At 43.2% G+C, this 16,439-nt stretch overlaps 1 protein-coding gene across 1 annotated transcript; it reads left to right on the top strand.

The window, feature by feature from the left end:
• Nucleotides 1-522: 522 nt before the first annotated feature.
• LOC112229601 (adseverin-like) lies at nt 523-15,968 on the top strand. Its single transcript, XM_024395533.2, has 16 exons — nt 523-855; nt 5,574-5,728; nt 6,981-7,142; nt 7,783-7,932; nt 8,128-8,220; nt 8,301-8,433; nt 8,561-8,649; nt 8,826-9,041; nt 9,309-9,430; nt 9,539-9,629; nt 12,560-12,730; nt 12,953-13,130; nt 13,470-13,588; nt 13,696-13,773; nt 13,869-13,929; nt 15,232-15,968. The coding sequence occupies exons 1-16, from the start codon at nt 663-665 to the stop codon at nt 15,399-15,401; spliced, it is 2,181 nt and encodes a 726-aa protein (XP_024251301.2). The 5' UTR covers nt 523-662; the 3' UTR covers nt 15,402-15,968.
• The last annotated feature ends 471 nt before the right edge of the window (nt 15,969-16,439 follow it).

Genomic DNA, 16,439 nt, shown 5'->3' with positions numbered 1-16,439 from the left:
TATGGTTCTCAATCAGAGGCAGGTGTTAGTCATTGTCTCTGATTGGGAGCCATATTTAGGTAGCCTGTTTTGTCATAGTGGCTTGTGGGTGATTGTGAGTTGTGGGTGATTGTCTATGTTAGTTGCTTGTGTTCAGCACAGTTCTCATTATAGCCTCACGCTTGTTATTCGTTTATTGTTTTGTATAGTTTGTGTTCAGTGCTTCTTTAATTAAAAAATCATCATGAACACATCATGAACACACACCACGCTGCATTTTGGTCCGCTCCTTACGACGATCGTGACACATCTCTATCGATCTGAATGCAAGTTATTTAAAACCTAATATTATGATGTGATACATTTATTAGAGCAGCACCTTAACTGGAAACACTGAGTATGAATAGAGACAGTAATATGCATGTATAGTAAAAACAAGTGTAAAAACCACCACAGACTGTGTTTGTGTGTGTGTGTACTTTGGCAGCATCTAAGACACACCCACCCCTTCTCAGCCTCCAACTTATAGCCCTGCACACTGCTGCTATTGACTCACTCCTCCCCATGACCAAACAGAGAACAGAGCAGCACTCCGAGGTCCTCTCTCACCCTACGCTCATCTCACCACACCTGGGATCCACATCCAGCCATCCCTCTTCTGCTATCAGACAACCAAAGGAACCATGGTGCTCTACCACAGGGAGTTTGACAAGGCAGGCAAGGCAGCCGGTCTCCAGATATGGAGGATAGAGAAGATGGAGCTGGTCCCTGTGCCTGAGAACCTGCACGGGAACTTCTATGTTGGGGACGCGTATGTGGTCCTCCACACTGTCAAACAGCGGGATAGCTGCTTCTACGATCTGCACTACTGGCTGGGTGAGAGAGTGTGTGTGTGTGTGTGTGTGTGTGCTTTAGTGCGTGTTTCCTCAGGCTGTTCAGCAGGATGTCACATGCTGGATGATTTGTTTACTGACAGAGGCTTATCAAACATTGGAGATGAATGTGAACATATTTTAGGGAGTGCCTCATAGATGTTAACGTTTTATATCTACAGGCTGAAATCAACAGCATCATTTTATCATAATATTGTCATTAACATTAATAAATACATTGTCAAAAAACAACTTAGCATCAAAGGCCATACGGTACTAACAGTGTTATAACACATTCAGTTCGTCATAGGATCATATCTGTGTAGATGTATTCATACAGGAGAAGAACAGGTTGTACATACAAGACAGAACCAGAGAGATGGTTTGGCTTGTATTGGAGAAGGAATGGTGACACCACAAATTCAGATATAGGATGCTAACGATGTTGAGAAAGATGGTTGAGAAATGGATACAATAATCACTATTATGTGGTTTTCAGTTAAATGTTTCAGTTAATACTCCGTGGCCATTCACACTCTGAATGGCACACATACGTAATCCATATCTCAATTTTCTCGAGGCTAAAAGATCCTTCTTTAACCTGTCTCCTCCCCTTCATCTACACTGATTGAAGTGGATTTAACAAGTGACATCAATAAGGGATCATAGCTTTCATTTGGATTCACCTGGCCTGTCTATGTCAAGGAAGAAGAGGTGTTCCTAATGTTTCGTACACTCAGTGTATGTGTTATTGTCCCCCATAGTAGTGTCACTGTCATTTCACAACTGTGTGAGCCCTTGAGGTGCTGTAGTCTGTTACTGTAGACAGAAGAAAGTCAACCAATTTTGTCATCAGCTGAGCTAAAAAAAAAAAAAAGGTTTTGCCTGAAGTAGGAAACAAAAGTGATTATCTGGTTAAAGGCCAGGCGAGTTGCCATATCCTGACGCTTCCTGGACAATTCTCAGATTTTAAGATTCTGAGATAAGGACATTCCAGGTAGAGGTCGTAAACTATATCAGTCATCTTTGCACACATCATGGGATGGTGATGTTTTTCCTTCCTATCAGGACTATAGCCACTCTGGAAAACAATCAAGGTGTTTCATGAACCTTTGAGTAACTACTCTGTTCAGCTGTCTCAGAGTACACACTACCTGAGAGTACTGTCAGATTAAGGTAGATTATTGTAGAAACATGGTGTTGTACAGCTGTTGTGGTGGAGCTATGGAACCATGCAAGTCAAGTCTACTGATCTGTAACACTAGCTTCCTTCCTTGACACATCTCTCTCTCGCTCTCTCTCTCCCCACTCACCAACTCCCATCTGAATACAAACATCAATAGCACCACTAAGATGTTAGGTTGTCCTTCCTCTCCTCCCGCATCCCCCCCATCATCATCATCATGAATCATTAACCAGAAACGACACTAATGGGCCTCCGATAGGCTTCCTTGCCATTTTGCTTGCTGCTATGAGCTTTAATTTCTTCCTCATTATGACTTGGTATGACATGGACTGTTAACCATGAGGCCTTCAAGGTATCCCGAACAGGATGCCAGATCCTGGGATTAAACCTCTGTAGTGGTGTTTATTTTGTATTTAACCTTTATTTAACTAGTCAGTTAAGAACAAATTCTTATTTACCAAAAGGCAAAAGGCCTCGTGCAAGGACAGGGCTGGGATTTTAAAAAACAAATATAGGACTAAACACACATCACGACAAGAGAGACACCACAACACTACATAAAGAGAGACCTGACAGCGCATGCAACACATGACAACACAACATGGTACAGTAGCAACAACACATGACAACACAACATGGTACAGTAGCAACACCACATGACAACACAACATGGTACAGTAGCAACACCACATGACAACACAACATGGTACAGTAGCAACACCACATGACAACACAACATGGTACAGTAGCAACACCACATGACAACACAACATGGTACAGTAGCAACACCACATGACAACACAACATGGTACAGTAGCAACACCACATGACAACACAACATGGTACAGTAGCAACACCACATGACAACACAACATGGTACAGTAGCAACACCACATGACAACACAACATGGTACAGTAGCAACACCACATGACAACACAACATGGTACAGTAGCAACACCACATGACAACACAACATGGTACAGTAGCAACACCACATGACAACACAACATGGTACAGTAGCAACACCACATGACAACACAACATGGTACAGTAGCAACACCACATGACAACACAACATGGTACAGTAGCAACACCACATGACAACACAACATGGTACAGTAGCAACACCACATGACAACACAACATGGTACAGTAGCAACACCACATGACAACACAACATGGTACAGTAGCAACAACACATGACAACACAACATGGTACAGTAGCAACACCACATGACAACACAACATGGTACAGTAGCAACACCACATGACAACACAACATGGTACAGTAGCAACACCACATGACAACACAACATGGTACAGTAGCAACACCACATGACAACACAACATGGTACAGTAGCAACACCACATGACAACACAACATGGTACAGTAGCAACACCACATGACAACACAACATGGTACAGTAGCAACACCACATGACAACACAACATGGTACAGTAGCAACAACACATGACAACACAACATGGTACAGTAGCAACAACACATGACAACACAACATGGTACAGTAGCAACACCACATGACAACAACTTGGTAGCAACACAACATGGCAGCAGCACAACATGGTACAGTAGCAGCACAAAATATGGTACAAACATTATTGGGAAATAAAAACATTATTGGGCACAGACAACAGCACAAAGGTCAAGAAGGTAGAGACAATAATACATGACGCGAAGCAGATACAACTGTCAGTAAGAGTGTCCATGATTGAGTCTTTGAATGAAGAAAGTGTTTGTTGCAGCTCGTTCCAGTCGCTAGCTGCAGTGAACTGAAAAGACGAGCGACCCAAGGATGTGTGTGCTTTGGGGATTTTTAACAGATTGTGAGTGGCAGAACGGGTGTTGAATGTGGAGGATGAGGGTTGCAGTAGATATCTCAGATAGGGGGGAGTGAGGCCTAAGAGGGTTTTATAAATGCGCATCAACCAGTGGGTCTTGCGACGGGTAAACAGAGATGACCAGTTTACAGAGGAGTATAGAGTGCGTTGATTTTTCCTTCTAAGGAGCATTGGTTGCATATCTGATGGACGAATGGTAAAGAACATCTAGCCGCTATAGAGCACCGTTACCTGCAATCTATAAATTACATCTCCGTAATCTAGCATGGGTAGGATGGCATGAATCAGGGTTAGTTTGGCAGCTGGGGTGAAAGAGGAGCAATTACGATAGAGGAAACCAAGTCTAGATTTAACTTTAGCCTGCAGCTTTGATATGTGCTAAGAGAAGGACAGTGTACCATCTAGCCATACTCCCAAGTACTTGTATGAGGTGACTACCTCAAGCTTTAAACCCTCAGATGTAATAATCACACCTGTGGGGAGAAGGGCATTCTTCTTACCAAACCACATGACCTTTTTTTTGGAGGTGTTCAGAACAAGGTTAAGGGCAGAGAAAGCTTTTTGGACACTGAGAAAGCTTTGTTGTAGAGAGTTTCACACAAAATCCTGGGAGGGGCCAGCTGAGTATAATACTGTATTATCTGCATATAAATGGATGAGAGAGCTTCCTACTGCCTGAACTACAGTACGTTGTTGTAATGTATGGGTGGTGTACAGCCACCCGTACGTTGTTGTAATGTATGGGTGGTGTACAGCCACCCGTACTTTGTTGTAATGTATGGGTGGTGTACAGCCACCCGTACGTTGTTGTAATGTATGGGTGGTGTACAGCCACCCGTACGTTGTTGTAATGTATGGGTGGTGTACAGCCACCCGTACGTTGTTGTAATGTATGGGTGGTGTACAGCCACCTGTACGTTGTTGTAATGTATGGGTGGTGTACAGCCACCTGTACGTTGTTGTAATTTATGGGTGGTGTACAGCCACCCGTACTTTGTTGTAATGTATGGGTGGTGTACAGCCACCCGTAGGTTGTTGTAATGTATGGGTGGTGTACAGCCACCCGTAGGTTGTTGTAATGTATGGGTGGTGTACAGCCACCCGTACGTTGTTGTAATGTATGGGTGGTGTACAGCCACCCGTACGTTGTTGTAATGTATGGGTGGTGTACAGCCACCCGTACGTTGTTGTAATGTATGGGTGGTGTACAGCCACCTGTACGTTGTTGTAATGTATGGGTGGTGTACAGCCACCCGTACGTTGTTGTAATGTATGGGTGGTGTACAGCCACCCGTACGTTGTTGTAATGTATGGGTGGTGTACAGCCACCCGTACGTTGTTGTAATGTATGGGTGGTGTACAGCCACCCGTACGTTGTTGTAATGTATGGGTGGTGTACAGCCACCCGTACGTTGTTGTAATGTATGGGTGGTGTACAGCCACCCATACATTTACAATGGCAACATGCAAAGCTGGTAGACTCTGTTGCAGAGTGAAAATGCATTAAAGTACTAAAATAAAGCATACTATGAGCATTAGAGTCATAACATCAACCAGGCAGTTTGTGCTGAAGTTGTGCTAAAGTTCCTCTGTCTAAACTTGAACAGTCTCTCATTTCATACTAACATTTATCATATTGTATTTAAGTGCTGTACCACTCATGCTCTCTCCTCAGGTAAGGAGTGCAGCCAGGACGAGAGCACGGCGGCGGCCATCTTTACTGTTCAGCTGGATGATTTCCTAGGAGGGAAGCCTGTCCAGTACCGAGAACTGCAGGGGTTCGAGTCCACCGCCTTCACACGCTACTTCAAGGGAGGCATCACATACAAAGTACGGTATTGTTTTACTGATGCATTTTATTTCACTAATATTAGATTTGTTCCTTTATCTGTGTTACTGCTATTTACTACTAGAGTATATGGTGTCATACTGAACCAGAACGCACACTTATTTTTTAGCAGTGAACATTCATTCCATTTGCCACATTTTACATGTCAGACCCTGGGCATCATATGCTGAAGGTCTGCTATTCAATAATCACTTGTTGCAACGTTTTGTTTGACCCTGACCATGGGCAGCAACAGTGACTCATGGGATGGAAAAGGAGCTTGGTGTAGAGGGAAAAGGAGCTTGGTGTAGAGGGAAAAGGAGCTTGGTGTAGAGGGAAAAGGAGCTTGGTGTAGAGGGAAAAGGAGCTTGGTGTAGAGGGAAAAGGAGCTTGGTGTAGAGAGAAAAGGAGCTTGGTGTAGAGGGAAAAGGAGCTTGGTGTAGAGGGAAAAGGAGCTTGGTGTAGAGGGAAAAGGAGCTTGGTGTAGAGGGAAAAGGAGCTTGGTGTAAAAGAGGGAAAAGGAGCTTGGTGTAGAGGGAAAAGGGGAGCTTGGTGTAGAGGGAAAAGGAGCTTGGTGTAGAGGGAAAAGGAAAAAAAGGAGCTTGGTGTAGAGGGAAAAGGAAAAGGAGCTTGGTGTAGAGGGAAAAGGGGAAAAGCTTGGTGTAGAGGGAAAAGGAGCTTGGTGTAGAGGGAAAAGGAGCTTGGTGTAGAGGGAAAAGGAGCTTGGTGTAGAGGGAAAAGGAGCTTGGTGTAGAGGGAAAAGGAGCTTGGTGTAGAGGGAAAAGGAGCTTGGTGTAGAGGGAAAAGGAGCTTGGTGTAGAGGGAAAAGGAAAACAGTTCTGTGTTCCACACGTTGTTTGTTTTCTTGGTCCTGAACATTTTGTGGTTTTCCGTAATATTGCCTAATCGCTAGAAGGAAAATACTTGACACGCTACCCTTGTTCAACCTCATAGGGTACTTATAGGCCCTGACATTTCCTTTTGTATGTTGTCTCAGGGATGTTTGTGTTGGGTACTACGTAACTGTGTACCTTGTTTTGTATGTTGTCTCAGGGATGTTTGTGTTGGGTACTACGTAACTGTGTACCTTGTTTTGTATGTGATGTATAATACGTATGTACATCTGCGTCTTGAACTGCTTTTAAACTGAGCAAAGACAAATTCCCTCGAGGGCAATAAAGTATTCTATCCTAATCTACTCTTTTCTATTCTACTCTATTTTATTCTATTCTATTCTATCCTGTTCTATTCTAGGCCGGAGGAGTGGCCTCTGGGTTCCATCACGTGGTCACCAACGACCTGTCAGCTCTGAGACTATTCCACATCAAAGGTCGCCGTGTCGTCAGGGCAACCGAGGTCACCCTCAACTGGTCCAGCTTCAACAGAGGGGACTGCTTCATCGTGGACCTGGGAGCAGTATGTTTTGATTGATTGATCTACCGATTGACTGATTAAGTCATTGATGGATCGGTAGATTGTACTCTGGCCTCCCTCTATGTGAGAGTTTACCATATAGATATAGAACATGTATCAATGATAGAGTGTCTATGGTAGTAACACTGCCTCTGCCAAGAGGTCCAGACTTTCATGGCACATATGGTAGTGCCCTCAGTGGCCCTGTAACAACAGTTAATTTGTTTGACTGTCACTATCCTGAGAAATCTGACTCATTGCCTAGACTTCACTGTGTAAGCAAACTTCAAATTCTGCTGAAACACAAACATTGTCCGTTCGGCTTGATTTCTTATTAAATCCCAAACATATGACGGCCTGTGGTATGTTGACTTAAGGTGGGTATCAAGATAATTTGATATACAAGGTATTCTAATGTTTACCTAATTCAATTCGAAAGTTATTCTCTTCTGTTTGAATATTGCCAGAAGCAGTGACCCTGTGGTGACCCAACAGTGACCCACTGGTTTTGAACCGGGGTTGTCTGATTGCCACAAGATTGTGTTAGTTAGCCCTCGAAGCTAAAGCCTTTATGCAACTGGAACTTCATAAAGTGTGCAACAGCCCTCTTTCCAACTGAACCATATCTGTTACCTGTCTCTAGGTTATCTACCAGTGGTGCGGTTCAGAGTGCAACAAGTTTGAGCTCCTGAAGGCAGCACAGGTGGCTGCCGGTATCCGTGACAATGAGAGGAATGGCAGAGCAAAACTGGTTGTCGTGGAGGAAGGGAGAGAGCCCTCTACGTTAACTGAGGTGACAGATGTTCATTCAACACAACATTTAACTTTCATTCCCTAGTCTAGTGTTTGCACTCTTCAATTGAAATTAGCTGCAAAACTGTATGACAGTTAAGTAATCTACTTTTGTGTGCCATCATTTCGCTATCTCCATTGTCAATGTTATCTTCGTGGTTTTTGTCTTTGTGTTTTTACCTGTCAACACTAACAGGTCCTCGGCAACAAGCCAAATCTACCAGAAGGTGATGACAATGACGATATGGTGGCAGATATCTCCAACAGGAAGATGGCCAAACTCTACATGGTATGGTCACACTCTTACACACACACACACACACACACACACACACACATTCAAACTCATCTCGTTGTTGTTCCTTCCAGGTATCTGATGCATCCGGAGCGATGCAGGTGACCCTGGTCTCAGAGGAGAACCCGTTCTCTCAGAGCCATCTGCTGTCTGATGAGTGCTTCATCCTGGACCACGGGAAGAGCAGGATGATCTTCATCTGGAAAGGTACGTATTTAAACTGCTGAACATCTTTATCTTGACAAATCATCTAAATTCATCCCTCATCCTTTTATACCTCCCACCTTTTATGTACCTCTTCTTCTGCATGAATCATCCAACATCACCCATAAAGGCCGTAACGCCAACCCCAGCGAGAGGAAGACTGCCATGAAGACTGCTGAGGGCTTCATCAAGCAGATGGGCTACCCACCTAACACACAGGTTCATGCTCGTTATCATCCATCTAGCATCAGTCATAATTGCTATGTTTGAATCATTTGGTTGAATCAACTCGTGACTCAAATATCATGTCAGTTCACGTCCTGCTAAACTGATCGGGACTGAAGGGGAGTTGATCCCCAACCCTGACGTTCATAGGAACAACTCTTTATCTCCAGATCCAGGTACTTCCAGAGGGTGGGGAGACTCCTATCTTCAAACAGTTCTTCCAGGGGTGGAGGGATAAGAACCAGAGCGAGGGGTTCGGAAAAGTATTTGTGACCGAGAGGATTGCTAAGATACATCAGGTGGAGTTCGATGCCTCCAAGCTCCATGAGTCCCAAAGCATGGCAGCCCAGCATAACATGGTGGACGACGGCACAGGGGACACTCAGGTACAGGACCAAGTGTTACCACCACAAGACGTGGTTAGCCCACTGAGCTAAGGTCTAAGCTATAGGTCGGGACACTAACACAGGCCTTCAGGTATCAGGCAAGCTTCCTCATTACGCAGGTGTTACAAGGAGTGAATTAGCATATATCCTAATACATGCTAATGTACAAATGAGTCAGGTGTTTTATTCCACTGACAATCCCAATCACATAGATTGTTAAACAAATGATAGTAGAATAACCAGCCAGATGCATGTTTCATGTTCCAGATCTTCAGAGTGGAGAGCAGTGGTCGAGTCCCAGTTTACCCAAAGACTTATGGTCAGTTCTATGGAGGAGACTGTTACATCATCCTCTATACATATAAGAGAGGACAGATCATCTACACCTGGTCAGTCTGGTAGACCTGTACTTATATTTTCAATTAGATTGATTGGTTGGTTGGTTGATTGGTTGGATGGGTGGGTGGATGGATTGATCCCAATACTTCCTGTGGCAGGCAGGGGGCTAGCAGCACTCTAGATGAGCTCACAGCTTCAGCCTTCCTAACTGTGGAGCTGGATCGCTCTCTGGGAGGGAACGCAGTTCAGGTAGGACTAACCCAAATTAAGATGAGCATCTCTTATTGTTCAATGTCTATGAATGTCCAATGGAAATGTGTGTTCTGCTTTATCCCAACCCCTCTGAAAGACACCCACACACACACTGAGGCTGAAGAGGTTGGAGCAGATCGCCTCGGTGGAAATGTGTCAAAACTGTATAAAGTTTATAAATGGATGTTTTTTATATCACAGCAGTAAAGTGTGATACTAGAGGATGTTATTCTCTCCAGTCTACTGTGTATTATATCCCCTCATTTGACTGCCGTATCAGGGTTTACTTTCCATGCCTTCGGGGCAGAACGGAATCTTTTCTCTGTATGTGAAATTGGCATCCCTTAATCTGATTCAATGATTTATGACCAACAGGTAGCACAGGGTGCTGCTTGTAGAGAGACACTGGGAGATTCTCAATTGGTTTTACTAACTCCCTTGTCCCCTCTATTTTTTGAAAAAGTTGAAAGGTAATCAAGAGGAGGGGAGGAAAGGAAATGTGGAAACAAATTCACTTCTATGACATGAGACTCTCCTTCTCCACTCGTGCATCATCAAGCAAACCAAGAGAGTAGGACTGTAAGGTTCTATCTGCAAAAAGATGATTCTGAGATGTTTGGTTTTAAAGTTCCAACCACTCATTGGTTTGCATGGTATCAGCTATTTTTATCTTGTATTATTTTAAACTTAATTACATGAATTGGGGGAATTTACAGTGCTACTGTTGAAGTCGGAAGTTTACATAAACCTTAGCCAAATACATTTAAACTCAGTTTTTCACAATTCCTGACATTTAATCAGAGTAAAAATTCCGTCTTAGGTCAGTTAAGATCACAACTTTATTTTAAGAATGTGAAATGCCAGAATAATAGTAGAGAGAATGATTTATTTCAGCTTTTATTTCTTTCATCACATTCCCAGTGGATCAGAAGTTTACATACACTCAATTTGTATTTCGTAGCATTGCCTTTAAATTGTTTAACTTGGGTCAAACGTTTCGGGTAGCCTTCCACAATAAGTTGGGTGAATTTTGCCCCCTTCCTCCTGACAGAGTTGGTGTAAGTGAGTCAGGTTTGTAGGCCTCCTTGCTCGCACACGCTTTTTCAGTTCTGCCCACAAATTTTCTATAGGATTGAGGTCAGGGATTTGTGATTGTCACTCCAATACCTTGAATTTGTTGTCCTTAAGCCATTTTGCCACAACTTTGCTTGCAAGTATGCTTGGGGTCCATTTGGAAGACCCATTTGCGACCAAGCTTTAACTTCCTGACTGATGTCTTGAGATGTTGCTTCAATATATCCACAATTTTCCTACCTTATGATGCCATCTATTTTGTGAAGTGCACCAGTCCCTCCTGCAGCAAAGCATCCCCACAACATGATGCTGTCATCCCCGTGCTTCACGGTTGGGATGGGGTTCTTCGGCTTGCAAGCCTCCCCCTTTTTCCTCCAAACATAACGATGGTCATTATGGCCAAACAGTTCTAATCCAATTTCATCAGACCAGAGGACATTTCCCCAAGAAGTATGATTGTTGTTCCCATGTGCAGTTGCAAACTGTAGTCTGGCTTTTTTATGACGGTTTTGGAGCAGTGGCTTCTTCCTTGCTAAGCAGCCTTTCATGTCGATATAGGACACATTTTACTGTTGATATAGATACTTTGTACCTGTTTCCTCTAACATCTTCACAAGGTCCTTTGCTGTTGTTCTGGGATTGATTTGCACTTTTCACAAGTACGTTCACCTCTAGGAGACAGAATACATCTCCTTCCTGAGCAGTATGACAGCTGCGTGGTCCCATGATGTTTATACTTGCATACTATTGTTTGTACAGATGAACGTGGTACCTTCAGGTGTTTGGAAATTGCTCCCAAGGATGAACCAGACTTGCAGAGGTCTACAATTATTTTTCTGTGGTCTTGGCTGATTTCTTTTGATTTTCCCATGATGTCAAGCAAAGAGGCACTGAGTTTGAAGGTTGTGCTCGAAATACATCCACAGGTACACCTCCTATTGACTCAAATGATGTCAATTAGCCTATCAGAAGCTTCTAAAGCCATGACATCATATTCTGGAATTTTCCAAGCTGTTTAAAGGCACAGTAAACTTAGTGTATGTAAACTTAGTGTGTATAAACTGGAATTGTGATACAGTAGATTATAAATTAAATAATCTGTCTGCAAACAATTGTCGGAAAAATTACTTGTGTCATGCATAAAGTAGATTTGCCAAAACTATAGTTTGTTAACAAGAAATTTTTTGAGTGGTTGAAACACGAGTTCTAATGACTACAACCTAAGTGTATGTAAACTTCCGACTTCAACTGTATATTCTGTAGATAAACATTGAACAGAACGAGGCTATGTCAATAGCTGAATTTGGACAAAAATACAGATGGAACCTTTTAGCCCAAACTTTCAAAATTATGTTTACAGGGGAGGATTCCCAAAATAAATGTGTAAAGTGATACAACAAATGTAGCTAGTTGTGGCAGACATTTTATAGATAAACATTAAGTAGAGTATTGTTTTTAAATGTCTGCATGCTTTTCTCCATCAAGAAAACAACAGCTGATTCAAAGGTGTGTGGAATATTGTAAAACACTTCTGTGCTAGATGCCATGAGGACGCTATTGTGCATCCTCTGTCAAAGAAGGTAATTGAGGAGTGGAGCAGATGCCTTCGTTTGCCTACTAACGAATTGACCACTTATCAGTTTCTGGGTCATGGAGGAGAGAGGACGGAGGAGTCCAGGAGAGGACGTTCTTTTTGGCCAAATGAGAATCTCCCACTGTATATGTGTTATAGTGCCCCCTAATGACTGTCTGTACAACATAGGTCTCTACCTTGCCCTCCAGCTGTGGCTTCGCTATCCATGACCTCCTGAACCAAATTGCATATGCGTTAATAATCTATTTTGGTTTCCTAGGTGAGAGTGTCCCAAGGTAAAGAGCCTGCCCATCTCCTGAGTCTGTTCAAAGACAAGCCCCTCATCGTGTACAAGAGTGGTACCTCACGCATCGGAGGCCAGGCACCTGCGGCCCTCACACGCCTGTTCCAAGTCCGACGTAACCTGGGCACCATCACACGCATCGCAGAGGTTAGAATGTTCTCCCACACAGACACACACCTCTGGTTGTTTCATTGGCAGTGATGAAGGTAAACACACATAAATGGAGTTTACATGATGCACCGATCATGCTAAATGACATTTATGATGCTTGTTTGTCGTTTCCCGTCATCTAGATGGAGGTCAGCATTTCCTCAGCTTTTATTCTCACCACTAGAACCCAGTTGCCTTGTCTGTTTTGTGTTGTGGTAGGTGGAGGCGGAGGCAGGCAGCCTGAACTCTAACGATGCCTACCTGCTGAAGATGCCCGCGGGGCAGAGCTACCTGTGGGTGGGTAAGGGCGCCATCGAGGACGAGGAGCGGGGAGCCCGGTACCTGAGTCAGGTGCTGAAGTGTCAGACACAACGCATCGTAGAGGGACAGGAACCAGGTGAGAACACAGATTCCTTGGCCTGGGCCCATATTCAGAAAGCGTCTCGGGGGAGGAGTACTAATCCAGTACCAGTTTTCCTTTAAACTCATAATAAGTAAGAGTATATGGACAGGGTCCTGCTATTGGATCAGAACTGCTGCTCTGAGAAGCTTTATGAATATGGGCCCTGATATGGCACCATGATAATGATGTGTGATGTAGTACTCAGGAGAGTCACCAGGGGGCACACTGAGACAAGGAAAGTTTTGAGGCAGATTGAGGATTTTAGTCCTAAAATGAATATCACCAGTTCAAGATGCACAGAAACTCAAGCAGATGTGTTATGTTTGGTTGTAGCGGACCTCTGGGCAGCGTTAGGGGGGAAGAAGGAGTACCAGACATCAGAGAGACTGGAGAGTAGCCGCACTCAACAACCTCGCCTGTTCGCCTGCTCCAACAAGACTGGCAGGTTCATAGTGAGTACCACACACACATGCTCACCCACACACACACGCACGCAAACACACAAACACACACACGCAAATAGATAGCTAGCTAGATAGATTATAAATGCTGTCTACAGATTGAGGAGGTTCCAGGAGAGTTCAGTCAGGAGGACCTGGCAGAGGATGACGTGATGCTGTTGGACGTCTGGGATCAGGTATGGAGCTTGTTACCCTTCCCCAAATTAAAATGTTCAGCCCATTTTTACCTCTATGGAGGTTGAATTATATTGATGTTAATGTTTTGTGATAGGTGTTTATCTGGATTGGCAAAGATGCCAATGAAGTTGAGAAAACTGAATCTGTCAAATCTGGTGAGTTTTGGTCTTTGTCTTGTGTGTATATGGTAGTTAATTTTTCGTATAGTAAGTTTAATGTGTAGTTTAATATGTCGCCTCTTCACTGTTGACGTTGAGACTGGTGTTTTGCGGGTACTATTTAATGAAGCTGCCATTTGAGGACTTGTGAGGCATTTGTTTCTCAAACTAGACACTCTAATGTACTTGTCCTCTTGCTCAGTTGTGAACCGGGGCTTCCTGCTCCTCTTTCTATTCTGGTTAGAGACAGTTCTGTTCTGTGAAGGGAGTAGTACACAGCGTTGTACAAGATCTTCAGTTTCTTGGCAATTTCTCACATGGAATAGCCTTCATTTCTCAGAACAAGAATAGACTGATGAGTTTCAGAAGAAAGTTCTTTGTTTCTGGCCATTTTGAGCCTGCAATCGAACCCACAAATGCTGATGCTCCAGATACTCAACTAGTCTAAAGAAGGCCAGTTTTATTGCTTCTTTAATCAGAACAACAGTTTTCAGCTGTGCTAACATAATTGCAAAAGGGTTTTCTAATGATAAATTAGCCTTTTCAAATGATAAACTTGGATTAGCTAACACCACGTGTCATTGGAACACAGGAGTGATGGTTGCTGATAATGGGCCTCTGTACGCCTATGTAGATATTCCATTAAAATTATATATATATATATATATATATATATATATAGTGTATATATATATAGTGTATATATATATATATCAGTATTTCCCTTTTAATATACACTGAGTGTACAAAACATTAATGCTCTTTCCATGACAAAGACTGATCAAGTAAATCCAGGTAAAAGCTATGATCCCTTATTGATGTCACTTGTTAAATCTTCTTCAACCAGTGGAGATGAGCATTGAGATATGGATTGTGTATGTGTGCCATTCAGAGTGGCAAGACATAAGATTTAACTGCCTTTGAACTTGATATAGTAGTAGGCTGCACGCACATTGGTTTGTGTCGAGAACTGCAACGCTGCTGGGTTTTTCACACTCAACAGTTTCCTGTGTGTATCGAGAATGGTCCACCACCCAAAGGACATCCAGCCAACTTGATACAACTGTGGGAAGCATTGGAGTCAACAAGAGCCAGCATCCCTGTGGAAAGCTTTTGACTCCTTGTACAGTCCATGCCCCTACGAACCGAGGCTGTTCTGAGGGCAAAGGGGAGGGCAACTCAATATTAGTAAAGTGTTCCTGTCTGTTTTGTACACTCAGAAAAGAGTGTGTTCCCACTTCAAATACACTATGGTTTATGCCATTGATTGACAGTGTCTATGTGCTCCCTTCCTTACAGCCAAGACATACATAGAGACGGATCCGGGGGCTCGGGATAAGAGGACCGCCATAGTGATGGTGAAGCAGGGTCATGAACCCCCCACCTTCACAGGGTGGTTCCTGGGCTGGGACACGGCACGCTGGGACTCACACACCGTGGCCAGGACCATGAAGACACTGCAGATTTAGCATAAATGAATCCCAACAGTTATAACACTGTAATAACACAGTTTAGACATTTATAACATTCCCTCTGTATTCAGCCAAGGGTTTACAGATACTAGTGTGAAATGAGGGTTAACTAACCATTCGTGGACTAGTGTTGGGCTAAGGAAACGCAAAGTACTTTACTTGTATTTGTATTGGTTTGCTTTACTTTTAGGCCTGCTATGTGTCATTTTATTTGACATTTGAGTCATGTAGCAGATGCTCTTATCCAAAGCAACATACTGTAGCGAGTGCATACGTTCTTTTCTTTTTTGTTGCTGGTCCCCCGTGGGAATCAAACCCACAACCCTGGCGTTGCAAGCACCATGCTCTACCAGCTGAGCACACGGGACATCGTCTGATGTGCACTGCTTGGACATCTTTGTTGTTTTTTGTTTTTTTTGTTTTTTCTCATTACAAAGATGAAACCCGAAAATATATGATATATTATGTTGATTTGAATGCAGGTCTTTACATTTGGACTTCTACAACTGTCTGGAAATGAATGTTGCTATTTGCTTTTTTATGATAGAAAATGCGTAAAGCCTGCTGAGAGTTTTTCTTCTAATTTCACATTTCTGAAGTTGTTCTCAAATCTAGCCTAGCCTCTCGAGCTTATGTGAAGGATTTGATCATCAGTCTGGTAATTACGAGGCTAAAAGTCTAACCCAGGGGATCCCAACATTTTTTGGCCCACAACACCGTTTTGATATCTGAATATTCTTGTGACCCCAACCGTGTGAAAAAAACAGCAAATGTTAACTTTTCTTATTTGACTCTGTGGCAGACAATTGAAAAACATTCTAACATACTTTTAATGGGAGGCTATGACAGTCAATTGCAAATTAATCTGACATATAATGTCTCTAACATCCCCATCACTAATGAGATGGGTGTGCTAGATGAATGTCTCGTCGGAGCATCTCATAGTCAGGGGGCTTGGTCAACAGTGGTCAAGCTCAGACTGTGCTCATCCCTGCTGACACATCCAACCTGGGTCGATATTTGGTTTTAATGCAG

The sequence above is a fragment of the Oncorhynchus tshawytscha genome, unplaced genomic scaffold (genome assembly GCF_018296145.1).
Source record: "Oncorhynchus tshawytscha isolate Ot180627B unplaced genomic scaffold, Otsh_v2.0 Un_scaffold_1528_pilon_pilon, whole genome shotgun sequence".
Classification (NCBI taxonomy): domain Eukaryota; kingdom Metazoa; phylum Chordata; class Actinopteri; order Salmoniformes; family Salmonidae; genus Oncorhynchus; species Oncorhynchus tshawytscha.
Note: the sequence above shows the minus strand (reverse complement) of the source record. Positions and strands in the feature narration are given on the sequence as shown.

Excerpts from the sequence above, each read along its gene's own strand:
- LOC112229601 (XM_024395533.2), top strand. The coding sequence starts at position 663 with ATGGTGCTCTACCACAGGGAGTTTGACAAGGCAGGCAAGGCAGCCGGT. Across the intron at positions 9,042-9,308 it reads ACGGCACAGGGGACACTCAG|ATCTTCAGAGTGGAGAGCAG; the intron begins GTACAGGACCAA and ends TTCATGTTCCAG. Across the intron at positions 9,630-12,559 it reads TGGGAGGGAACGCAGTTCAG|GTGAGAGTGTCCCAAGGTAA; the intron begins GTAGGACTAACC and ends TTGGTTTCCTAG.